The sequence below is a fragment of the Camelus ferus genome, chromosome 1 (assembly GCF_009834535.1).
Source record: "Camelus ferus isolate YT-003-E chromosome 1, BCGSAC_Cfer_1.0, whole genome shotgun sequence".
In the NCBI taxonomy this organism is placed as follows: domain Eukaryota; kingdom Metazoa; phylum Chordata; class Mammalia; order Artiodactyla; family Camelidae; genus Camelus; species Camelus ferus.
The window spans coordinates 75194862-75222385 of NC_045696.1; the positions used below are offsets into that span (position 1 = coordinate 75194862).

The following is a 27524-nucleotide window of genomic DNA, read 5'->3' on the forward strand; positions in this document are numbered from 1 at the left end:
GGCAGGAAGGCCAGCCTCAAGCAGTGGGATCTGCCTGTTTGGAGAGGTATCCCATAGTCTGTTGGGTAGGACCCACCCATTGGGTGAGGACCCTCGAGACTATTCTTCCTCTCTCATAAACAGAGAACTGGAAGGGCCTTGTGGGATCTGGAAGCCCCAAGGCCAGGGATCTTATTAGGAGATTTTTAAAATTCTTCCATTGCTTCCTGTTGGGAAGGACCCCACTGGAGAGATCTTCCCAGTCATCTACCCCTAAGGCCCCTTCTGGGCAGCTGGGGACCCCAGATCCCCATGAATCAGCTCATGGATCTGGCATTTAAAGTATTGCACGATAGAGACAGGGCTAAAGAGGCAAAAAAAGGATTCAGGGACAACAGCAAAAGGCGCAATTCTTAGTGGCAGCCTTCATCTTTGCACCATCTCAGAGTTACCCTCCACCAAGACCCATGGTGAGGACAGGACCCAGGATGCCTGCATCAGAGCCACTGTCTCGCCAAAAAGGGACCTGTTTTAAGTACAACCAGGAGGGCCACTGGAAAACAAATGCCCCGTGTATGCGAAAAGTCCACCAGGACCCTGCTCCATATGCAAACAAAAAGGCCACTGGTAGCGGGACTGCCCCCTTTGCCGAAGGGGGCTTGGGGCTCCCAAACCAATGACGGCTGAAATGACTTAAGACTGACGGGACCTGGGACCCTCCCTGGCTCCCACAGGACACTAGGTCATTTCTCCGGTGGAACCTTGGGTAGCCCTTGACGTGGCAGGTAGAAAAGTTGTCTTCTTATTAGGTAAGGTAGGTAAGGGAGCCACCTACTCTGTGCTGACTGATTTCCCTGGACCCTTGTCCTCCCAATCCTGTGTAATAACAGGGATCAATAGAAGGCCCCAGACAAGGTGCTTACTAAAAATTTACTTCTACACAAGAGTTTTTGCTGGTGGCTGAGTGCCCCATCCCCTCATTGGGAAGGGACCTACTTGCTCAGTAGGTCCCAAGAAATAATCCCATTCAAAGACCGTTACATGAAAGACACACATCCAAAAAAATGTCTACTCTTGGCTTTGGAAGCCTGCCTCAGTCCCAAGCCAGAGGAGGTCTCCCTTCCACCCCATATTGATTCTCAAGGAAACCCTGCTGCCTGGGAAACTGACGTCCCGGACAGAGCTACTGTTGTCAGGTTACTATCAGAAACAGGACCACGTGAGGCTACAAGCAAGCCTCTTCAGATCAAAGGCCAACCAAGAGCTTTAATGAAAAAAATCTCTCAAACCCAGGAAGGCTTCTCAAAAGTGTTTGTAAATAGATAGCCAAATGGGAGGCCATCGGTTGGACTAAACTGACCATCACTGATATTCGGAACCATAATAAATTTTTTTTTGAAATGTCTCCCCTAAGCCTAATTGAGAAAAAACAAAACTGTCTTTGTTTTACAAATCCAGTCTTTACAGGACCAGAGGTGTGGCTCCAAAAAGGATACAAAGCCCACCAATCCTTCTACCACTCCCAAAACCTCCCCAATGTATTTATCTCAAGAGACAAGTATTAAAAAAAGATGTTTTTTCTGGCCTTTAAAAAAACAAAAATTTTTCTAGGAGAAACTTCCCTTCCTATGCTTTGGAGATACAAATATTCTACCTTGTCTTCTCCAGGAACTCTGATCTCACCATCTTTTTAAAATGCAAATTTCAAAAAAAAAAAAGAAGGGATGTGGAGGGGATAAATAATTTGGAACTTAATTTGCTAAGGATAAGTAAAAATTTTATCTCTTTTTCATAAATATTAGTAAAAAGGCTTAGCCATCCAGATGGGCAACTTTGATTTGTTCTGTCTGCCAAAACCCCCAGTTTAAATCCAACTTCTTTTGGAGCCAGTAGGTTTACTTTGTTCTATCAGATTCATGACTAAAATTTTAAAATGAAAACTATAAGGTGTCTGGTTTGTATGTCATAGATGTATGGTATTGACACAATTAAATGATAAAAGAGCTCTTTAATTGGCTGAAAGGAAATTAAGTACTTATATAAATACTCAAACATAGAGAAAATTGGCCAAAATGAATTTCAGGTTCACGTTATCTAAAAAGGATTCAGTACTGGTATTGGTATTGAAGCTAGCTTAAGCTTATTGGTTTAATTAATATAAACGTGTCTTTAGAGACATCAATGTTAAGTATAATACTTCAGTTGTGCCTAGGCTTACTAGAGGTCAAGCAAAACTTTATTATATCTATTGCAAATTTGTCAACAAAAAAAGTAACTCAATGTAAAAAAACTTTCAAAAAGTAAACAAAATAAGAGCTTTGGGGTAAACTCTATAGGAGTTTTCTTTTGAAACTATATACCTAAAAGTGTTACGGAAATGACAGGCCAGCCAAGAAACAAGCACCACTCGGAGGTTTGGAGTACCCAGATTTATTATGCCGGCGGGCTCAGAGGGGCTTCTGCTCCGAAGCTCTTAGCACCTCCAAGATGTGTGCATGAGGTTTTATAGGGTTAATTACAAGTTTGGGGTATTCGGCCAATAGGCATGGAACAGCTTTAGCAGCATCATTATCACGAAAGTAGAGGCAGGGAGGAAGCAAACCAACATTTCAAGGCCAGATATGTCTCTTTGAAAATCCAGCTGGCTAGCAAAAAAACGTGAACAGGGAATCAGCAAACCAACACTAATTAACTTAGATTTACGAGTTAATCCAGCAGAACTCAGATCAGTAATCTGACACTTGTTCACTTAGATTTGTGAGTTAGCTTGTTAGCCCAGCCCAGCTTTTCCTTCTCAAAAGTGTCTCTCCGAATTTTGGTACTTAAAACTTAAAACCAAGTTAAAAAGTTCACTGACTATCTGTGTCATTTATAAAATCTTAAAACATTAATTACTGGGCTGATCTAAGTTTATCTCCCTTTGCTTTAGAAAGAAAAACAAAAACAAACTAAAATAAAGTTTCCAGTCAGGAAACGGTGATATGACAACCAATTCACAGTTGCTTTCTTCTTGGTTTTTGCAAGAGATTTAAGGTTTTTGAGGGTTAAAATGATAATATATGTAATTAAAGCTCCTAAAGTAAGTATTTCAGTATACAGTAGGAAAGTAAGATGTGTGTTTTCAGTAAGAGTTTCATTAAAAAAAAAAAAAACTACAAAAAAAGGGAAAAGTTTTCATACATAATCAGGATTTTAAATATCTAACAAATTCAGAAAGTTCTTTGTAGCCCCAGCTAACTTTAAGATGCTTTAAAGAAAACCTGAGACATCTCAGATATTAAGTTAACTAGGATTATTTAATATATTAAGTTAAATGTAATCAGTCGTAATTCTAGTAATTACAAACAAATCTCTATCAATTACAGATGTTTCACCATGCCTTTTAAGTCTTTTTGTTGTTACAGACTGTCCAGTTGTTAGAAAGGTGCTTCATCTTTAAAAAAATTCATCCGAAGTCAGTGGAAACAGTGGGTTACAGCAGTCCCACATCAAATGATGGCCCATACCCTCGGCACTCTGGACACAAAAACAAACGACTGTCCTGCCCCTGGAGCCCCTAGATTAGGCATCCAGAGGATTTTTACTCCTTGATAGGCAGGGTCAAAGCCCCTACTCAGCCTGGAAGTAGCTTCAGAAGATGGACCATCATCCCTCTGCAACCCCTTAAGAAGATGATGGGAGTAAAATCTCTGAGGGGGAATGAGACAGGAAGGGGGCAGGGCACAGCCATTCAAGGAATAGCACAGCAGTTAACACCAGAATGGTGAAAGATTCAACCCCCAGGGGACCTTGAGGCTCAAAATGGTGGGAGATTTGATTTCTAATAGATCTTGACCTTCATTATTCAACCATTGTAATATATTAGCATGGTGAATAACGTGCTCACAGGCGTCAGACAGTCCCAAGGCCGCAGCCCCCTCTCTCTCCCTCTTCGGACACTGCCCGTGCTCTGTCTAAGGAGTGTGTGCATACTTTTACACTACTCTGAGCACCCAACCCCCACACCTCGTGGCTTTTCTCTTGCCTCTTGATGAATCTCTAAATAAATCTACCTTTACTCAACCAAAAAAAAAAAAAAAAAGATCATTTGTTCCTCATATGAGCTGAGGTGTAAGTTAGACAGGCGTGGGGGTGGATGTACACCTATATAATAGACATATTTTGTATGTATATATATCATATCTATGTATGTATTAATTATATATGTATAAATTATATATGTATATATGCATATAAATTATATAATATACATATAATACATACATATCCACATACAGATATGTGTATATATAATATATATATAATGTGTATATATATCCATACAGTGACATGTGTATGGATACACACATGTATAATATAAATTATATCATAATGTATATATATCATAATGTATATATATTATATCATAATGTATATATATTCACATATATAGTGTAATATACATATTTTATGTATATACATATCCATAACAGACCTGTGTATTTATGTGCACCCGTATAATAGACACATCATACAAGTTCACATCATACCCAGACCTGTGTATGGGTGTGCACCTGTTTAATAGACACATGATTCGGGTGCACTTAGCCTCCTCCCCGAGGCCTGTCATGTGTCTTGAGACGGGGTGCCCCTCCACCCTCAGGCCTGAGTATGGAGGGGCACCTCATGTCATTGTGTCTATGAAAGACTCTCTCTCTCTCAACGAATTGGCTCATTTGAGAGTTGACAAATCTGAAATCTGTAGATCAGGTGGGCATGCTCAAAACTCAGTCAGAAATTGATTTTACAGTCTTACTGTAGAATCTCAGTTGTTACTCTTAAGGCCTTTAACTGATTGGATGAGGTTTATCCACTACATCAAGGGTAACCTTTAAAGTCAACAATCAAAATGTTAACCATATCTACAAAATTCCTCACAGTAACAGCTACATTAGTGTTTGATTGAATAACTAGGCGCTATAGCCTAGGCAAGTGAATACATAGGGCTAATCGTAATAGGACACGTATTTCTGAGGGTGTCACTTAGCTCACTCGCTACACCATGTTATAGAAATTAAGATATAGGTTACATAGAATTACAAAGAATAAAAAATGAAGCCCGCTTTCATTTTTTGTCCTCTATTTAATACTCCTCCCCAGAAGAAACCACCATTAACTCTTTGGTGTTTATAATTTCAGATTTTCCCCATATAGTTATAGATTTATATAGTGTACATAGATGTGCATATATCCATTTTATATGTATGAGAAATAAATTTGATTCACTTTTAAAATATTACGTCTTGCAGATCTTTGCGTGTTTGTACATGTGTGTCTACTTCAGTTTTTTAATCACTGCATAGATGTCCAAGGTATACATATACCATAGCATATTTGACAACTTTCCTTACTGATGGACCTTCATTTTCCATTTTCTTTTTACTGTGAACAGCATTGTTATCCTCAGTCATGTATCTAAGTATAATTATATCTCTAAGAGATACCCTTGGAGGTGGATTGCTATGTTAAATGTAACTCACATTTTAAAATTGGTAATACTCCTAAATTGTCCTCCATAAGGGCTATACTAATTTGCACACACAGAAACAGAAAGAGTTTTCATTTTTACACAGTAGTAACACTGGGAATCATACCATTTAAATATTCTACAGGCTGATGAGGGAAATGTGACATATTATTGTTGTTTTAGTTACGCTTTCTTGATTATTTAATGTAATTAAACTTCTTTCCAAATGCTTATCAGCCGTTTTTATTTCTGTCTCAATAAATTGCCCATGCCTATCCTTTGCTGATTATCTGTTGCCTTCTGTTTTTCTTCTTAATTTTTAGGAGCACTTTATAAGACATATAGTTGATTTGTCTATTAAATGAATTGTAAATAATTAATCTGTGTCTTTCACTTGCTTGTGAACTTTTATGGATGTTTTTGAATCTGTCAATATTTTGATGTAGTTTAATCTGTCAATATTCTCTATGGCTTTGTGCTTTGCTCAGGAAAGTTTTACCTATTTTCTATTAGGCTGTGAATAGGAAACATACTGATTTTATATTTTTTTGCAGAGAGTTGATATTTGATTGCCATAATGCTAGCAAACCCAGATAACTGTACAGTGCCTGATAGTTGGCTACAGTTGTCATGATTTTTCGTGGGCTGTGTACTCCCCAAGAGCTTTGACACCACTGAGCTCTCTGTAATCTTTGATTTTTAAAGGACTTTTCCTTGCTTATTGTTCCAGCTGTTATTTTAATTAATTTTCTTCTGGGAGCACTAGAAGCTAACTTACTTATTTCCTTATTTCCCTCCCTGTAATTCACAGATACAGCATTTTTCTTACAATAAAATCAGTAACAAAGAAAGCAAGAATTCAATAGATAAAGCCACAGTCTGACCTCTGGGATCATGCTGGTCATGCGGCTGTTTCTTAGTTTCCCTGTGTATCATTTGTATGTTGGCTTTTTATTCCCTGACATTTTATTAATGGAGAATTAGTTCCTTATTTTGTCATCTATTAATAGTAAGGATCTGAATTGGAGATTATGTCTGGTATGGAAATGAAGTATTTTTTTTTAGTGACAACAGCTGCCATTTCACACTACAGAGATTGGTCCTGGTCAGTGCATCACCATAAACTTACATGGCTTCAAATGATATTCCAGAAATCACAGGAAACACTAAAGATGAATGATTACCCTGTAACACAGTGTAATGGCGCTTCCTATTGGGCTGCAATTGAGTGCTCACCTATTTCTTTGATGTTTTGCTCATTTCAGAGTGAATCTCAACAATATTTTTCTACATAACATTGAAACAACTAGCAAATTCTCCCTACAGAGTTTTTTTTTTTCTTTTTCCCATGAATTCCCTCATATTGCTTGTAGCACCAAAGTTTGGCAAATATGGACTCCCTTGAGCAATTTCAAAGTCTTTTAAGATTATGTTGTCCATTGAACCTTTCAAGATGTGGATAGATTTTAAGGAGTCACAGTTTGAAAGTTTTGTGTTTAAAAACTGTGTTTTGGGCCAATCTACCTAGGTGGGCATAGATAAGACCTGAATATAAGGAATAGGGAAGAGGAAATAAGAAAGAATTAGAATCATACTCTCTCAAGGTATTATATCTCTTTAAAATTAACAAAAAAAAAAGAAAAACATTTTGAGTAGCTTGCATTCAAATAGTTCAAAATTCAAAGTTACTAAAGGTTATACAGTGAAAAATGTCTCTCCCTTCCCTATCTTTTAGCCACCAAGTTCCCTCCCAGAAGGAAAATAACAATACCAGTTTCTTGCATTTGCTAAGATAGTCATATGCAAGCAAAATATATCTATGTATCTTTATAATATGTATATGTGTTATATGTACATGTATGTCTATTTGTAGGGCGGGCTGTCAGGAAGGTCTAGCTGGAACTCTCAGGCATGAGCTGAAGCTTTAGGCCATAGACAGAATTTCTTCTTCAGGGAAACCTTGGTTCTGCTGTTAAGACCATTGAACTGATAGAATCAGGCCTACCCAGATTATCTAGGATAATTTCCCTTGCTTAGAGTCAGCTGATTGTAGACCTAATCATATCTACAAAATACTTTCACAGTAACACCTAGAATAGTGTTTGACTGAATACCTGAAACTACATTCTAGCCAAGTTGACACATAGAACTGATCATCGTAGTCCATGTCTGGTCACCTTGGCACCCTTACACATCTCCTTAAAACATACTTAATCTCCAAATAAAGACAATAACAAAGTCACACATGTCATATTAGGTGGAAATGGGGAAACATTGGTCAAAGTGTACAAACTTCCAATTATTAGATGAATAAGTTCTGGGGATCTAATGTCCAACATATTGGCTATAGTTAATAATAGTATATTATCTACTTGACAGTTGCTAAGAGAGTAGCTCTTAGATATTCTTATCACACACAAACACAAAATGGTAATTATGTGAGATGATGAATTGTTAACTAACCCTATTGTTGCAGATTATTTTGCAATATATGTGTATCAAATCATCATGTTGTATACTTTAAACTTACACAATATTATGTGTCAGTTATATCTCACTAAAGCTAGAAAAAGAGAACTTTTCTCATAACCCAGGAACCTTGCCTCTCAGGCAGGTTTCAGGTGGATAATTCTTAGGTGGGATGACTCTGAAGCAAGAGTTCTTTACTGGTTTTCAGAGTGTCCCTGTGGGATACAATGTAAGCCATGCACAGAGGTGGCTGGCCTGATAGCCTTCCCTTTAATGGGGAGACCTCTCTTTCCTTCCTCTCTTCCCTGCTCCCCTCCTGGTATTTTCTGAACCTCCAAATAATGTGAATCCAAAACAAGGCAAGTATCATGCCCAGGGTGGAGACAGGATTTGAACCCAGGCATTTGGTCTCTGGAGTTCATGCTCTCACTAGTCCTTCTGCTGACACTAAGAGGAAGGCTAGACAGAGAGCAGGGGAAAAGGCACAGAGTCTTGAGAAAGTTTGGTAGGTTTGAAGAAATGATTCAGTGTGGCTAGAGCAGGGGATGTGGGTGGGGGGAGATGAGGCTGGAAATGCCACTGGGATGAATTCATGAACCACTTGTAGGTCAAGTTAAGGTATTTGAGCTTCATCACAAAGGCAATGAGAAGTCATTACATAGTTCTACTCACAGTAGGATATGATCAGATATTCATTTGTTAAAGTTTCTTCTTGTGTAAAGAATGAATTGGGGTTGGGGTAGTGGAGCGATTGGAGGCGGAAAGGCTGATTCTGAGGCTACAGCTACTAGGAGAGTGACAGGGTGGATGGAAAAGAAGGGGTTGATGCTTAGGGCATAGATAGGGGCAGTGCAACATAGTGACAGTGTGGTTGGTCATGTGCCAAGGAGAGCAAGAGGTGCAGTGTGAACAGCAGGGAGGATTGGGGCACATGTGAGTATGAGTGTCTGTGAGGGTTTAGAAAGAGGGCCATTTCAACTGGACATGCTGAGTTGTAAATGCCTGAAGACTCCCCAGGTGGAGATATCCAGAGGCAGATAAATGTAGAGCTCTGAGACTTGGAAAAGAGCCCACACAACTAAATATATACATTTCGGAATATTATTTGATATTTGAAGACCTTAAAGCCATTGGCACATGTGGAGTTCCTTGGGAAAAGGGGAAAAAAAGGCTGTGCAAAAGTATGTGAAGTTTTCTCACACACATCATTTCATTTGATCTTCATAACAACCATCTGGGGTGGAGAGGAAAGGGAGAAAATCAGGACACAGAGGGTGGCTAGGTGACTTGTCTCTTAGCTGGAAAGGGGAAGAGCTGAGGCAAGGAGTAGATCCACTGGCTCCACATCCAATGCTCCTCTCATTACACCGCACTGTTCCACTGTCCCTCCCAAAGTACTTCTGCATAACTTATCGAATGATACAGGTCCTCTCCACAAGTGTTTTTTTGTTTTTAAAGAAGGCATCATATCTTTCCGCATGTTATATATGTATCTGTTATATTGTAGGAATCTGACATATGTCAAATCATAATGTATAATGTTCTTTTCTGTAATTTTTACTAGTTTACCAATAATTGGACATTTTACATAGTGACTGGATATAGGCATAGATGATGCTAAATCCCATTTTTCAAGGCAGTGCTTGCTTTGCAGGTAAATTCTGGGTCTCAGCTACTACCTGGTCATTTTTCTTGGTCCATTCATTTCTGCATCACCTGTTACCATGGTTGTCTCCCTTTTAATTATTTTTGACCATGTGCTAGGCATCCAACCTAACTCTGTAGAATTAAGTTTTAGGTAGTAATAATTCACATTTACTCACTAGACATCCTAAATGTCTATAGCAAATCTTTCTGAAGTTTTTCTCTTCCTCCTTTTATGCTCTGAGGAAAGACCTCCCCAAACAGTACTGTAAGTCATGTCAGGAAAGGATCCTGCCACAGAATAACCTCTGAATATAGAAAACACAACCATTTTTGGCCAAGACTTAAAAAAACCTACTTCACTCTCTTATTTGCCAAGGAGATGACACTGACATTTAGAAAATGTTGCAAATGTGACAACTTGTGACATATTTTATTACACAATTTGTGGCATATTTTACCTATGTGGTGAAAACCCCTGACAATGTGACATACATGTAGGTGAGTCAAACCTTTGTAACATCTCTTGGGCAGCCATAGCCAGAACTTGGTTGAACAGAATGAAGGAGCAGCTTGTGGACAAAGAGAGCAGAAGGGGGCTTGTCATGTTCTGCTGCGGCTGCCAATTTGATTTCCCACCTCTGTAAGCATATGGTAGGTGATGGTGGGAAAAAATGATCCCAGATGATGGCAGGACACCCTCTGTGTTGTGTTTTTCTCAGCTTTCTGCTGTTTTAACTAATTTCCAGTCAGTTATGCTGATGATTTTATTTTATGTCAGTGGTTTTATTTTAGGCAAAAAAAAAATCACCTTTTCTTTGTTCACCAGAGTTTGCTATTCTGGTTTAAAAGAAATCAGGTTTTGACTTATTTGTGAGAAGAGACAGTTTCTGAAACTTCTGTCTTCTACCTTCTCCCCACATTCTTCCCTTTAAAATGTCTAGAATAGAGCCTCTAAATGATAATAACTCATTTAGAAAGCAGATGAGCCCTGCCTGGTGGAAAACTTGAGCAAGCTATTTCTTCTAGAAGGGCAAGTGTGTGTTTATATGTAGACATCTTAACCTCCGTGGTCCTTTTCTACACCAGACATCCTGAGTATACAAATTATTTTGTTTTTGAGGGCAGGAAGTGTTCCACTTACAGCCATCCTTACATTTTTGGGAGAATAAAAATGCTTCTGGTGTGATGCTATTTAGCCATATATTAGGTCATTTTCTTCTTACTCTTTCCAGTTTGCTGGAAATTGGTGACAGAAAGTAGGTGATAAAGGATATCTTCATTTTTTGAGTTGGTAGTTCACGTATGTCCTTAGTCTCAAGTTAAAGGAAGTTCCTGGTAATCCTTTGTGTAAAAATGTCAACATATTTAGATAACGTGTGTGGTTATGCAGAGCCAGTTTCTTGACTCTTTTCTAGGAAGAAAACAGGAACTGGAATCAAGTGTCTGGCACTCCTTAATGTAGCCTTGGTACTGGCACCTCTGTATCAAGTTTATACATTCACTTTCTCCTCTTCCTCTATGTCTCTCCCTGCACCCCTCATTTCCTTTAGAGGTGGCTCTCTGGAGCGCTTAAACTCAGATGTCTCTTTGATCAGCCTCTTCTGCCTCTATTTAAAAAAAAATGTTTTCTGGAATTTCATGCACAGCCTAGATGAGGTTCTGTATGAGGACTGCATTCATTTCCTCACCACTTGGGGAGTGAACAGGAGTCCTCTTCAGAGGTTTCTCCTCCAAAGAAACTGGGGAGCACGTGATATAGTATCTCAGATCAATTTCATCACTCCCCATTGACATTTCTCTGTTGACAGGGTTGCTTTCAAATCTCCCTGGAACTGCCATTGGTTACGAGATTTCATTTGGAAGTGCTGAGGCTGGGGCCATTCTTGGGAAAAATTATAGATGGGGTGAAGCTCATCTTAATATTTTTTGCCCAGCTTACATACATTTTTCTTCCTTTTGCCTTCGAACTCCCAGTGCCCAGTCCTAAAAATAATAGTGGTCTCTGCCTTTTATTATTAATCATCATAAAACAAGTATTGTCATTTCATGAGTGTTTATTATATGCTAGACATTTTGATAAGCATTTGTATATTATCTCATTTAATCTTATAATTTGGATGTTACTATTCCCATTTTCCAGATGAAGAAACTATGCATGAGTAAGTTAAGTGTATTTACCCAAATCTCACAGCTAGTGAATGGTAGGACCAGGATTCAAACTCAGGTCTGGATGTTCCCAAAGCTTTTGTGCTAATCACTTATTTAGATCTTCTCCCTCTTGGGCATTATTAAATTCTGTAAATTCAGGACTCCATCTGTCTCCTATCAGCAGTTACTTTTTATGTTCTTCTATAGCCCTGCCCTTAGGTTTCTGGAGTGATAGATGGTTCTAAGATACATTAGTGTGATGAAGAATTATCGGCTGAGAAAACCAGTGTCGTTTAGGGCCATGTGCAATTTTACTGCCAGGTCACAAGATCTACATGAGAAGGCAATGATCTCTAATGATTACTTTTCAGGTTTGTTTTTTTTTCCCATTTGGGAAGACCTTCAAGTCACAATACAGAGAAACCTGCTTAATTTGCCTACTTTTTGTTAATAATTCAATTACTGGTTTATTTATTTAAGTAACATTTATTGAGCTCTCCTGTGTGCCAGGAATTATATTGGACTAGGGGATGAGAATATACAGACAAAATAAAATGAAGGTGAATAAAACAAATTCATGTCTTCAAGAACTTGTAGGAATACCAGAGAAATAAACCAGGACTATCATGTGGTGTGATAGTGCTTTTATAGAAGGATGCAGTGGGGTGTCATTGAAGCATAGAAGTTAGGCACCTAGCCTGGGCCTGAATCACCTCCTGGTGCAGATAAAGTTTGAGCTAAGTCTTGAAGAATAAGTATCAGTTAGCCAAATGGTTGGAAGAGAGATCAGAGAAAGGAGTCTCAGGCAGAGGAAATAGTAAATGCAAAAGCCCAGAGATGTGAAAGAATTTGGAACATCAGGGATGACCACTGATGAGATGGCTGAAGCGTAAGAGGTGTGGAGATGACAGTGGGAAAGAGACTTGAAGGGCCAGTTCACTCCGTGATCCAAGTCACTTGCAGCAGCAAACTGTTACTAGGTCTTAGGATGTAACTCTTCCTGAATAAAGGCAGAACATCAAGCTGGTACTGTCTATTATTAAATGAAAACCTCTTCCTATTAGTAGGCCTGGATGCCTGCCAATGTCAGGGTTAGGCTGAGTTTGATTTACTTTATGCAAAATAGAAGTGGAAATGAGAGGAGTGACCGTGTGAAGGTGGCTTGTAGTCTTGCCAGCGGCTGCTGTTCAGGTATCACAAACTACACTGATATTAGGGAAAGTAAACTGCTAGCTTTACCTGGTCTTCCAAAGGGCCACTTTGTTCCAGTCTTCATTTTTTTTTTTTTATTGAGTTTAGTGGTAAATGCTGGCAGTTTCTGAGGGTACTCAGCTATTAAAATATTTCATTCCTAAAAGTGGAGACAGTTGCTGATTTCCACTGTTGGATATGTGGTTTCTCAGACAAACCAAGTGGAATCTTCTAAATGGACTTGGATATTTGCTGGGCTAACTTGAGAGTTTTTAGTATTCAAAGTGTTACTTATTCAGCCAGATACTGTGACATTTTCAAAGAAACTGAGAGTTGGAAGGCCTCTTTGTTGGTGTTAGCACAAAACCAGTTTGTTGCAAATGGCTTGGCTCCTAGGGTTTCTGTTAGACCGTTGCCTGAGCTGTATTTAGGGCGCTCACTTTTTCTGGGAAAGCTTAAAAATTTCCGGCTAATTATGACTTTCTAGAGATGGACCTAAGAGTTGCATTTGCACCAAATTCTGTATGTGTCACAGCTATTGGAAAGGAAGGAATATATTTTACATGCAATATGAGTACCCAGTCTGAACACTGTGCTTTCTTCTCAGCATTGCTAGATGTCAGCTACAGCCGCTGAATGCTTTTGGTTAGAGATAGACACTGTTAATTGTTCCAAAATGATACTTCTGTCATGCTTAAGGATGGTGCCAGGACAGTCCATTTGTTTGCTCACCACGGGAAGGAGCTAAGTGTTAGGGTTTGCAGCTGCCTCACAAACTGCTGGACTTACAATGCAGTGAATAAAAGAGCGGAGCTTTGATGTCTCTCCAACTGGAGGAGGCTGATGAGTTTGTACAGACCTAAGTTGAAAGCATTATGTGGATGTCTAGTTGTTGAAGTCACCATGGTGATGCAGATGCTGAGTGATGCTTCCTGTAATATCTCTGTGACCAGCTCTCTCACTGCATGGTCCAAGAAGGAATTGTTTTCTTAAATGTCACATTGTGTGGAAACCCTAAGGGGTAGGGAGAACCTATCCCTTCCTTTCTTCACATGCTTTTTAAATGAATTTACTCCAAAACAAGCAATAAAAGGGGCAGTTGGATCTGTGCTAGTCCAAAGAGGTATTTATCAACCCCAAAGGATAAGGTCCTTAAGAAAAACATGGAGAAATTCTTCAGTAACTGATGAATAGCAATAGTTGCTTAAGTTAGATTTTCTAATTCTAGATCTCCTTTCCCCATATATTATCACTCCTTCCTTTTAAAGTAGTTTCTATTTCTTAGCAATTCTTTCGTCTTAGCATGTTATCAGTTGGCACTTAAGGGAACCTCTTGTCTCTGACTGACACCAAAATTTTCCTGCATCTCTCGTTGAGTGAAAATCAGAATTTTTTTCTTTTAAATTTTATAAGATAAATGGACAATTCATAGGAAAATTGGAAAGTAAATTCTGAGCATTGGTTTGTTTTGCTCCTTTACCTTCTCAGTTACACTAGTTTCTCTTCCCTGTGAATGTAGCACTTTTTCTCCTTCAACCAAAATCTGTGTTGGCAGAAGAATCTGATAAGAGTTTGTCCAAATTGCCTGTGGTGGACACCTATTGTTTTTTCCTTGCCCAGCACCCCTTCCTCTCTTATTTAACACATATCCATTTTCCTGTGGGGAATTATCTGACCCCCACCGGGTGGGGCTGCAGATAACATGCCCTGATCTCCATCACTATGGGGGTGGGCCCAGTGGTGAACAGGTGATACGAAGAGAACTGGCATTTTTGAGGCCTGATGCAAATGCTGGGTTTTTCTCCTTTTCCCATTATAGACACAAGGGATTTTATGAACATGTAGTTGCTGGGGGGTCATCTTTGCTGGTATATGGAGATTACACAAAAGAAGAAACAGAGCTGAGGGAGAGAGAGAGAAAGAGAGAGACAGAGAGTTGGATGGAGGGAGATTTTTATTAAGAGATGTTGTGATGTCTACCTACAAAAATTTCTGGTCTGCTAGTAGTGCTAATAGGTGATGGGTTTGTGCAGAGGGCCTTGATGCTTTCTCCACAGCCTGATCTCGTACTACATTGGTAACAAGTCATATGACAACTTGCATGGGCTTAGGGATTAAATTTGTTTTAGAAGAACTTGGCTGAAGAACAAGTCTGAAAGTCCTAATTAAGTTATTATGTTGTTTGAGAGACCAACTTCTCTTCCCATCTAAATGAAACACCTCCTCATAAAGTCACTACTGGAATGCACAGAATGACATTCACTTTCAATTCCTTGGCACTGCACTGGAGAATGATACCTTAGCCAAGACGAACCCATGGCACAATTGTAGCAACATTTTGTTAGGAAAACATCTATGCTCCTAAGCAATCTGGTCACTTAGACAACAGTCTGGTTGTCATAAAGTTGAATAAGGACGTAAGGTAAAATTTCAGATAGCGTTACTTCTCAGAAGGCCAAACCACACTTGAGAGGTGGTGCAGAATTAAAATTCACGTGGACATTATAAGGTTTAGCTAGCTCATCAGTTTAACTCATCCATGAATGTTTAGGTTCTAATGGTTATATTATTAACCTTTTAAAGTTGATGTCATTTATGCTACCTTTATACATTTCATTTATGTCATAATTCTGTCTTATGTTCTAAACAAATGGAAATTGCTCTTTCCTTACACTCCTTCCATTTTTTAGTAAAATAACACTAATAGAGTAAGTAAGTAATAAGAATATTGATCTGGTTTTGTGTGGATTTAGTGAGTAGGTATTATAGGGAGTCAGATTTCAAATTATCAGGAAAATTTTTAACATTGTCTTATTAACTGATAACCTATGCCATTACTGGTAGGATTCAAGTAGTAACTATCCCTGTCTAGATGATCCCTGCTAAGGATTAGAAGGATGCATTGGTGTGAGTTTTGGGCACAATGGCATTTTAAGTTATTCTAGCTCCAAGAAACCATATACTACTAGTGGTTATACTACTACTATTAATATGACTTCTACATTTTACTATTAATAGTATTAATTGCCATTTGGTAAACATCTATTATATACTACATATATTACTAGGCATTTAACATATACATCCTGATTAGGCTTCACATCAACACTTTGTAGATATTATCCACACCAGTGTGAATTAGAGATCTGTTTTCTGTTTTTTCTTGTGCCTTATTTTGGTCCTTCTAGTAGATTACAAACTCATTCTTAAGAGAGAAGTCAGTGTTGTATACTTTGTATTATTCCTTACAGTTGCTGCAAATGTAAAAGAGTGGAACAGATTCAACTGAAAAATTATCTGTTCAGTCCTCCTTCCCTTCCAAACCTCAGCATCCCTCAGTGTTATCTAAAAGATCCCAAAGTCATGGAAGTGGTTACCACAGTGGGAAAGCTATAGGTTGGGTATTTTCTCAGCTTTCTGCCATCTTAGTATCTGTGTAAGCTTGGGGAGGTTACTTAATATCTGAGCTTCAACATTGTCATCTGTAGGATGGAATAATAATAGTGCTCCCTGTAATAGGGTTGTTATAAATATTAAGTTAGTTAACACATGCAAAGCATTTAAAACATTATTAGTCCCAGTTCTTTCTCCTTTAATAATGAGTATCTAATTGTGTATACATTTAAATTACTTTAAGAGGTTGTTGCTTATTGGAATTCAAGAAGTCACTAGTTAACTCCTTTTCTGTGTTGTTATTTTGAGGTTTCTACATTTTTATCTGGTTCATCAGTTGGGAATTTTTAATTAAATTCCAGAGGAAAATAAAAAATAAAAAATAAATTATCTAGTAATTTTACTTGCATGTGTTTCACCCATAGATCACTTAAAGGGAAGCCCAAGGAACATTAAAGATTATAAATTTTTGTCTTTCATAGTCACAAAGATCTCTCTATCATCTTCAGAATTATGTTTTTCAGATGGAGTAGGAATCAAGTTTTCTATCATATTTTCTAAATATTCATAATATTGCTTATATGTATTTGAGTAATTAAAAGGGAATTTTCTTTATAATCTCTTTAAATAACTTTAAAAACAGTTAATCGTATGTCTTTGGACTGCCATGGGCTTGTCAGCTGAGAATGCAAGAGGTATTCAAATCTTGCTGATGTAATGGATTTAAAAAAAAATTTAAATTACACATTTGAAGTCCTGATTATACCCTATGGATTTATTTGCTTTTGAAAATTCAAGCTATGAATTACAGTATTGCAGAATACTTTCTACTTCATCAAATTAGTTTCACCATTCATTCCACAAATATGACTTGTAAAATTTTGCAATGCCTAGAAAACCTTGATACTACAGTATAAAAAGGTACTTAAATATAGATGAGAAAGATAGATGTTTATCTTCTTCTTCTGATACTGATGTTAAATAAAAGATGGAATGTTTTTGTTTAAAACCAATCCCTCATTCCTCCCCTCCCCACCCCAAACACCACAAGTGAATGGCAATGTGAACAAAGGCTTCCTTTAAATCTGTTATTCAGTTAAACTGTGTGTTAGGAAAAAAAGATGTATATAAAATCTAGCAACAAAAAAGGGAACTGTAAATAGAAAAGTAAAACATGTAGAGGAGACAAATATTCTGTGCATATAGCTTTAAAATCCCAATGGGGAACACTTGTCAGAAAGAGAGACTACACACTCATTAATTTAAACATAAATTCCCAAAGAGCAATGTTCCAATGTGTTAATTTGCCACAATAGGTTTACCCATTGAAATCAGTCCACCAGTCTTGACCAGCAAGTAGGATCTTAATTTTACCATCTAATGGTTCAGTTGAAATGGAATAAAGATTTTCACACAAATACCTTAGTAATGTAGACTTTCCTGGATTGTAATGAGCATCTATTCAACATTGTCAGTTTACAGGTAATGAAACTCCTGGTAAATGTCATCTCCTCACACAGTAGCAAGGTCTTACATGGAAAAGGGCTCTGTTCATTTTCTATTTAAATCACAGGAAGAGATTACTGAACTGGTTAATGAAAACAGCTTATTTTTTGAAATCAGTTAAAAAATCTAAAGTTATGAGTAGAAAGTAGTAAAAGAAAAATAGCTGGCTGGGTTTTCCCCCTTCTTTACAGTGATAGGGTAGAAATATAAGGAAAATGCATAACGTGTTTTAGTTAGGAAATCTGGTCCCTTCACTTGCTACAGGGCTCAGTTTAGAGCAAGAAAAGAAAAAATATTTTTGACTGCAGCTTTAGTAAACAATGAATGATGAAAAATATTGCAGAAATACCTTCAAGAGATCTGACAATTCTGAGCACAGACCTTTTCACATTGATATTGTCTGTATTCCTCTAGGAAGCTTGGCAAATGAATAACTGAGCCCGATTTTGGCCGAAGGAGAGAAGGAAGTATTAGTTCTGGCATTGAACCAAGATTATGAAAAAAACCCAACCAACAAAAAACCCCAATTATTTCTTCTCCTGAATAATAAAGACATCATGTTTGCATATAGAACAGCTTTTGCATTATTGCTCTACATATAAGAATATATTAAGGAACTCATAACAGACTGCACATTACAAACTTAAGGTTCTTTGGTGAAGAATGAAAGAAAACAGTATTTGAGCTTTAAAGAAAATGATCTCATCCATTTTGCTTTTATCTATTGATCCGCTGGATCCTCTCACAGAGCAGGGAGAGATACTGTGTGAGTTTCACCATGGCAACGATTGCCACGCCCCCAGCCATCATACATGTTGGCCAAAAGAGTGAATGGAACACCACATTGGAACTGTAGAGTTTGGTTAGGATGACACTCTTCTGGTTTCCTTCCGGGTCAGAATAGCAGGAGAAGTGTTGGTACTTCCTGAAGTTTTCCATGACAACATTCACCAGGGACATGGATTCTTCGAAATTTTTTCCGCACTTAGGTATATAGGAGCACTGTGGAAAATGAGATAAACTGTCACCAGAAGATACTGTGTGTGTGTGTGTGTGTTACTAGGAGGGGATGGGGTATTGAGGCCAACTTAATGATCTATAAGATAACCTTGATGGCTATTCTTTTCATATTCAAACTAGTGCCTCCTAAAACCCTAAGAACTCATACACTGATAAAAACAATGTTTTTAGGTACCCGGTCAAGATGTACTTTGCTAGCTCGCTCATGCAGCTTAAATATTGATTAAAATCGGATAACTTCACTGGATTCTTTCTGCCATAGCAAAGCATGGTGAGTGTTAATTATTCCCTGTAGAACATACTTTTCCGTGGAATCAGAGTGTCAACCTTTCTGTCTTTGTCTATCCACAGCTGTCCATGTAATATTAGAAGCTACCAGTTCTCTCAGGGGAAGTAGTTTACTCATCTTTTTGACTTGGCTTAATTTTTTTTCATCCAAATCATCTTGGTCAACTTGATACTGTAGTCAAGAAAACAGGTATCCCCGAGTTGCTAAAAAAGAATCTTGGAAGGTGTAGGGATATTGAATAGTTAAAGAGCTGTGATAAATGGTTCATGCCTAGTTAGCATGACAAGGTAGCTTTTTCCATAAAGCAAGGAAAAATAAGGCAAAATCAATTCAGTTAGTTTACTCTTAAATTGGCACCCATCTGAGAATTACAATATCTTTCCTTTGATCTTTTCACCTCTTATCTTTCTTCTATATATCTTCTATATATCTTTTCTATATATCTTTCCTTTTTTCTTTTTTCTACGTACTTATATCCTTTGACTTCTTTCTTTGCATCTCTCTTTTTCTTCCCTGCCCTCCCTCCCAGCCCTCACCCCTCTGTTATATTTTCCCCTCTGTTCCCTCTTCCTGCTCTTTCTCCTTCTCTCTCTCTCCTCTGGATACAGATGGAATTAAAGAAGTTTGTAGTTTTTCTTTTTATTATTTAGGGATTTTTTAAAAATACATTTTTCTTGATTTAAAAAGCAGTCTCTAAGGACATGAAATCTCTGTTACTCTCTTCTTTGGTCTGTAAATGAGCAGTGACAAAACTGATATAACAATGAATCTAACCTTTTAAAAAGTTAAGAAAAAAGTGATTTAAGTCACTTCTCTGTGAGATGTGCCAGTCCTTGGTTTACTCTTTCCCCTGTTTATGGTAGAGTGCTTCCCAATGGGAAAAAAAATCTGTCCCTTGTTATACACATTATCAAATAATTAATTTAACAGCTCTATTTGAATTAAATTGGTTTGTAATAAGATTACTGCTAATCTATATAGGATTTTAATGTGAATTAGAAAACTATGCCCCCTCTTCAAAATATGATTATTTTCTGTTGAAAAGTTGTAGTAATACACTGCTTTTATGGAAAAACCCCACATATTTTGTATTACCAGTTTATAAGTTGTGATATAAATATTTACATCTATGACTTTTTACAATGTGATTGGTACACCTAAGATTGTACTGTACACAACTCACACAACAGTAAGCAGACAAACAATGAGGTGGGCTGTTGGTGAAATTTGAGGTACATTTATGGGAGCTTTGGGGTAGGATTCTGGAATTCCAGAACCAATTTAGACTTGTAGATTTCACAAGAAGAAAATATAAAAGAAATGGAATGAATTTTACTAATGGAGTATATTTGAATGACTCTTTCCCCTGACTTTATTAGTGGGTGTACTGGCACCTTGCATTGTTCACTGTGCTGTAATCATTGGATTATTTGTCTGTAGACAGCAGGAAGAGTCTTCAGTTAGTTAAGAATGGAGGATGAACATGTTGACATTTATCATAAACAAGTCTTAAAGTAATGTTTTCATACAAGGGCTGGTTGACACCTTCAAATTTAATCAGCTAGGAATAAGTGTGAGTATACTCATAAGTGTGAGCACTGCAGAGAGCTGGTACTAGCCCAGCATCAAGCATCTGAAAGTATTTCCAAGAAAGCTGAATTTCTCAGTGAAATATGAAGAAACTTAGTACGAAAATTGGCCTATGACTGCCTTGAAGCAAATTTTCTACCAACTGGATGCCTTCTGGATCAAAAGAGTTTAAAGCAGTAAGGGAATATCTTTATATTTTTCCTTCTTCAAAGCTGCCCAGATCATGTCTATAATTTTTTTCAATGCTTTGCTTCAAAAACATTAAAAAAATTTTAAAGACAAGCCATTTGTGGTTGAATTCAGAAAGAGCCAATTTAGAGTATGAATGCATCAGGCTTCTTTATATTTTGGTGCCAAGATAGCTTATAGTAGTAGTTTCAGTGGCTAATAGTACTAAGTTATTGAAATGATCTCAATAAAAATGGCAGTCCATTAAAATGGAATTTTTTTCTTTTATGCTCTTGTGAATTTATTTGGCTTTAAAAATTTTTTTTTTAGGAAACAGTTAGCAGCCAATGACAAAAATTTTATCACTATATAAGATTCTCCCAAATAAAATGAGATATGAATTACTTTTGAAACCATCTAGCAAGGTTGTAATACAGAAACTGCTTATTAAAGTTTTAAGCCATCAGGGTCTCAAATATTTATGTTTAGACTGACCAGATGAGACATGTCCCATACATGATCGGACTTGGGTCCTGAGGGCCAGTTGCACTTAGAAGTAAGTGCAACTCCATGTTACTAGTGGAGAAAACTTTCCTCTGCCCTTGTGTTTTTAGCTTTCTCTAACCTTGCCACCCACTGCCTTTCAACACATAAGAGGTCTGGTTACCGTGTTACTGTGTTTCTGTAAGCAAGTTACTTGGCTCCTCAGAATCAACTTCTTTATCTATATAATGGGGCTAATAGAGCCTTCCTGGCAGGGTTGTGTGAGGATTAAATGATGAATATGCATAAAACCTCAATAAATTTTCTTTAACTTATTTTCCTATTGGAATATCACATTTGTCCTTATGATCTTCTAAAGTCATTAACCAACTGCCACTTTGGTCTCTTTAAGGAGACCAAATTATATAGTTTTCACAGAAACTGTCCTGTTTGATGGCTGTTATCATGTGTTTCTTGCTTTTGTATCCAGAGAGATTTGACATTATGCTGAATCATATATTAGGATTCTAGTTTTCTGTTTCAAACTATAGCCATGTGTATGTTTCTGAGGCTGGTATAAATTTGGGTCAAGATTTAGTGATCTTATGATTTCACCACATGTTTAGAGGATAATTTCACATGATTGGTTTAGAACCCATAGAATTCATTTCAGCAAATGAAAACTTTTGTAAGTGATCTATGCTTAATTGAAAAAATGTAATATAGATTGAAAAGATAAAAATGCTAGCATTTTTAGATCATTCTTTTTTTTGGTAGAAGTTACAGGCTAGATTTACTTTTAGACTGCATGACAGAAAACACAAAGGAACATGTGAATAGTAATTTTATATACACAAGACCCTCAAAATATGTTAATATTATTTTTTACTGTGGCTATGTGTTATATTCTTTCTTTTGTGCCTAACATATGAATATATAAACCTAGCAAAACTCTGAGGCAGCCATTCAGGGGAAGACTTATACTCGCATCTCTCTTCTTAACCCTGAATTGAGTTAATAACCCTCTGTGCTTTCTCCACTCCCTTAAGTTCTCTTTAGTATTGAAAACACAGAGATGGCCCTGCAGCATGACCTTTCTTCTCTCAGTTGAGAAAACAGCCTGGGTCTCGTCACCTTCTCCTGGCTGTCCTTTCCCTTATGACGAAGATCCAGCAATTTCATCTTCTTTCCAATTTTTCAGAAGCAACTGAAAATTTTCTTTTTCTAGCCTCCCAGAATCTTTCATATCAATAGAGTTATTTTTATTCTTGTGATAGACAGAAGTTTTAAGAAAGTACCTGTAGGGCTTCTGCTTAGAAATGCTTCACTAGGCATGTGTGAAGCAAAGTGACAAGCCTTCACCTTGAAAATAAAAGCTGTGGGGAGGAGTGGGGACAGTGAGAGGTGGGTGTTTGGCTGGTCATCCTTACTGGTCAGCTTCCTTTTCCTTTTGGTGGTAGGGAGGAACTCAAATCTCAGGATCACCTCAGAGGAAGGGTTTATTCTTCATTTGTTCTATTATAAAAAGGGCAGAGTCTTATTTCAGAGAAAGGTTAGTTAATGAAATCTAATCAATATTTATTGAGTGTCTATAATGTGCCAGGTTGTGTGCTGGATATAGGCATCAACACCTGTAGTTTAAAATATATCGTTACAGAGAAGTAGGAAAAGGGTAGGGGTAATGAAATGGGACCAGGAACAGGGCTGAAAAGGCTCTCAGTAAAGACTCTGCCCTTCACAGAAGTGGGCCACAAATTTGTTCTCAGGACGCTGTGGTAGCTAGGGCACACTGGTCTCCAAAGCCCAGGACATAGAAACAAAAACACTGCTTGTGTGAAACATAAATACTCTTGGTTCCAGAGTCAGATGGAACTTTTTCGGTGCCCTCAGACAATGAATATTGTGCACATGTTTATTAAGCATGTATGATGAACCAGGCTTTGTGTTCTGTGCTGGAGAAGACTCAATCCCTAGGTTCAAAGGATGCAGAGATTCCCAGCTGGCAGCTTTGGAGTACTGTGGCCCACAACTATATTCTGAACTTTTGAGTTCTTTGAACATTAGTCATGGACAGAGGAGGTGAGATAGTAAATTGGGATTTTTTTTCATTCCCTTTTGAGACTTCCTGCTCCTTACCATCACTTTTCAAAAAGTGAATCCCACAAAATTTAGTTTAAACTTTTAAAATTTGTACTTCGAGCATCTGCTTGATTTTGGCAAGTGGGACTATTTGAAATATTTGGTAGAGGAGAGGAAAACAGTATTCACACTCTATTATTGCACTGTGGTTTCCTGCAGTTTTAAGATACAGGTCCCTCCAGAGATTTTCCTTTTCTGTTTCCCAGAGCTTTCACATTTATTGTCGCATTTCTGCTTGATGTGGAGTAGAAGAGATGCTTAAAAGACTTAGGAAATCCACTAATGAAATAGAAGCCATGTGGAGCCTCAGGATTAGTCAATAACCACAATAGATTAAACCATGGAGCCGTCAGGTCCATTATGTATCCAGTTAGGCTGAGAGTAAGTCAGATATCTTATCTGACCTTGCCCTTCATGGTGGTCCTCCTTCTCAGCAATCGGAAAGGAGCAGGTTCCCTCTGCATGCTTTTCTTCTTGATGCTCAGTGCAAGCTGTTTGGGAGCACATTCTTCCCTTCATTTCTGCACAAAGGTGCCCTTAGCTGTGCCAGAATTCAGTTTTAGTGAGCAGTGACTAAATTTTGTCAATCACAGAAGCATTTCTGAATATATGGTCCATAGGGAGTTTCTGAACATGTCTAATAAATATCTCTAAATTTAGATAATTATGGGGCTGTCATGGGTCAAAATTTCCAGGAATATTTCCCCCCTCTTTTCAGGGTGAATTTCTATTTAATATCCACTCTGTGTAAGCTGGTATTGAATATACAATCTTGACTATCCCTATGGATAGTTCTATTCCTTGTTCATGACTTTTGCTTAATCCTAAGCACCTCTTGGAATATAATGAAATAGCATAGGTTATCACATATTGACTAAAATATACCATCAGAAGGATAATATTTTACAGAATTTAGGTTTTTTTAAATCTATTTTTCCTTATTCTTTTAAGAGGATGCTCTAATGCTTTGCTTTTTAAGAGATAGCATGATAGAAGCAAAGAGACTTAGATTTTAATTCAGAGCTAATTAGTGAATGTGTGACCCTGGGAAAATTATTTCATTTTCTGAGCTTAGCTTCATTATTGTGAAGTGGAGATGGTAGTGGTACCTAATATGTGGGATTGCTGCTGTAATTAAACAAATGAGCTCATGTAAAATATTTAGTACTATATAGTGCCTGGCACATTGTAAACTCTTGATAAAATTTGGCTATTATTACTTTAGGAATAGGGATTTATTCAGGATGAAATGTGATGATTTTTATAAAATTCTTAGTGTAGTGCTGAGCATGGAGTATATAGTAAACACTTAGTAATTGTGGATCCCTCTTTGTTTTCCCATTTAAATTCTCAGCTTCAATTTATTTTCTTCCCTTTTCTTCTTATCCCACCAACGCTGTGCAGAGGAACTCAATGCTTACAAGCTTTGATTAGAATTCCAGAATCTCAGCATCCAAGCTAAAAGCTAAACAAAATCTAAAGCAGTGGTTCTTCCATTGTCTGGAGACATTTTTAGTTGCCACACTTGGAGGGAGGGTGATGCTAGGTATCTAGTGAGTGGAGGCCAGGGATGCTGCTAAACCTCCCACAATGTACAGAACAGGTCTCCCCACTACCCTCACAGACAATAAAGAAATATTCAGCCCCAAATGTTAATAGTCCTGAGGCTGAGAAATCCTAGTCTAGATGTGTATACCCCTTGGATTTGGGGAACCCAGAAGGCTTCAGACTTGGTGACAAAATGAGGGTGTGATGCTGGTTTGGAGTTATAAATAACTGGCTGATTTATAGCAGTTATTCTTCGCCCCAAATAGCTGTCTTCCTCATGACAGTTATATATAAAATACCAAATATATGGTATTATACTACATAGCGAAAATGGATATATTTTCTTATTTTCCACAATTCTTTAAAAATCTACTCTTAAACCAGATGGGCATGTTTTTGGGGAATCTCTGGGTAAACAAGGTTTTAAACTCTCAGAGGAGATCAGCATTGAGAAATTTAACAACCACAGTGAATTAATACTCAGTCACTGTTTGTGATTTCAGTGACAGCCTTGCAGCCAGGAGAGTCAGGGGCTCTTGAGCCTACTTGTAGCTCCCAGGGACTGCTAGTCAGCCAGATGCTTCACAAGAGAGCATGCCAGCTTATCAGCTTAAGCAGCTTCAGTTGTAATGTTGACAAGAGGCTGGTCACTGAATTTAAAAACTAAAGAAAAAGAATACATAAGAGAACATGAAAATTTAAAAATAAAACTCTTTTGGATATCTTTCTACAGAGAAGCAGACAGCTTGACTGATATCCTTTTGCTTCCTGTTGCCTCAGATCAAACTGTCAGTAGTGCCTTATGTATCTCAATAAAACCATGCCCATTTTTTGGTAACTATGGGAAAGACTACTACTTTTGGTGAGCTTAGGGGAGAGTAACAGGAAGGAGAGGTCAAGATAGAGAATATTTCCATTTTTTTCCCCAGGCATGTCCTGCATATTTTTCATGCTACATTAAGATCATGGTTTAATGACATTTTGACATGGAGATAACTGTATTTTCAATGCATATATTTCTGATTAAAGGCAGAGGATAGCTATCCAGAGAGTGAAGAACTACTGGGCTAGGAAGGGGAGCCTACTGTTTGGTGTTACCTTTCTCCTGGGAGTGTCTGTCAATTCTAGAAGGAGGAGGCTGAGATCCTAGAAGGCTGGGTGGAACTTTTGACAGCCTTGCAGAGCTAGAAGCAGGGATTATCATGAAGGGCTATCAGGTGGGGGCCCTGATGACCACTATTCACTTTGGGTTGAGACTCTTATGAGTTGAGTTCTAGGAGAAATGGTCAACATGAAGAAGACTGATCCTCACAGGGACCTCAGTTCAAACTTGAATATCTTAACTCATGTAGTCAGAATGAGGTGATCATGAATGGCTGGTGTGCCTAGAGGCCTGGCAGAAGCAAATGGAAATAATTTTTGGAAAAATGACATCATAAAATCAACCTAGGCTTAAAATTGTTTTTTTAAAATATTTTTTTTCAGATGTGATGTCTGACATCTAATAAAAAAAATAAATAAATAACCAGACATTACAAGACAACATGAAAACAGCCAAGAAAAGAAGAAGAAGAAGAAGAAAAAAAAAACTAGAATAGGCACATAGGGGCTTCTGATAATGAAGTCATCAAAATAAACTTTCAAATAACTACAATTTTACTTTTTATCTTGAAGAATTTAAAATACAAGAATTAGAATATTACCCCCCAAAAAGCCTAGAAATTAAAAATATAATAAGAGAAATTAAGAATTCAATGGATGAGTTTAACAAGAGATTTGTCAGAGCTGAGGAAAGAACTGTAAATCCGAAGATAGGTCAATGTCTAGATTGAAGCTCAGAGAGAAAAAAGGAGGAAATAAAAAAGAGAGATGAAGAAACACAGGGGATACAATGAGAATACCTAACATATGGTCCATTGGAGTCCAAAAGGGAGAAAGGGGAAAGAACGAGAGCAGAGACAATATTTGATGAGGAAATTATTGAGAACCTTCTAAAACTGACAAAGAACATCAAGGCACAGGGAGAGAGGAGAGGCCCTGGGAACACTAATCAGGCTAAATAGAAATAAGCGTATACTTTGGCACATAATATAGTTCAACTGTAGAAAACCAAAGAAAATAGTCTTTAAAGTAGACCAAGATTACCTTCAGAAAAGTAGTAATTAGACTGAGAGCTGACTTACAAATAGTAACAATGCTCACCAGAAGACAATGGAATGTCTAAAATGTAAGAAAGAAAATAACATCCAACTTAGAATTTTATACTCAGTGAACATATCTTTTGAGAATGAAAATGAAAAGAAAATATTTTCAGACAAATAATGCTGAAAGATTTATTTAGAGCAGATACTGCCCTAAATAATTAAAGAGTTTTCTTCAGGAAGAAGAAAAATGATCCCAGATAGAAGGCCAAAGATAAAGAAAGGAATGAAGAACAAGAAAATGGAA

At 37.5% G+C, this 27524-nt stretch overlaps 1 protein-coding gene and 1 long non-coding RNA gene across 6 annotated transcripts in view; one reads left to right on the forward strand and one right to left on the reverse strand.

Annotated features, from left to right (window-relative positions):
- LOC116664975 overlaps positions 1-27524 on the forward strand; it is a 182362-nt gene that overhangs the window by 27061 nt on the left and 127777 nt on the right. The window lies entirely within an intron of this gene.
- Positions 17756-27524, reverse strand: part of KCNMB2 (potassium calcium-activated channel subfamily M regulatory beta subunit 2) — a 229831-nt gene continuing 220062 nt past the window's right edge. For all 5 annotated transcript variants that reach the window (XM_006183778.2, XM_032483962.1, XM_032483971.1 and 2 more), the window contains one exon: positions 17756-18841. In XM_006183778.2, coding sequence (XP_006183840.1) covers positions 18557-18841 — 285 coding nt within the window. In that variant the 3' untranslated portion in view covers positions 17756-18556. The remainder of the gene's footprint in view (positions 18842-27524) is intronic.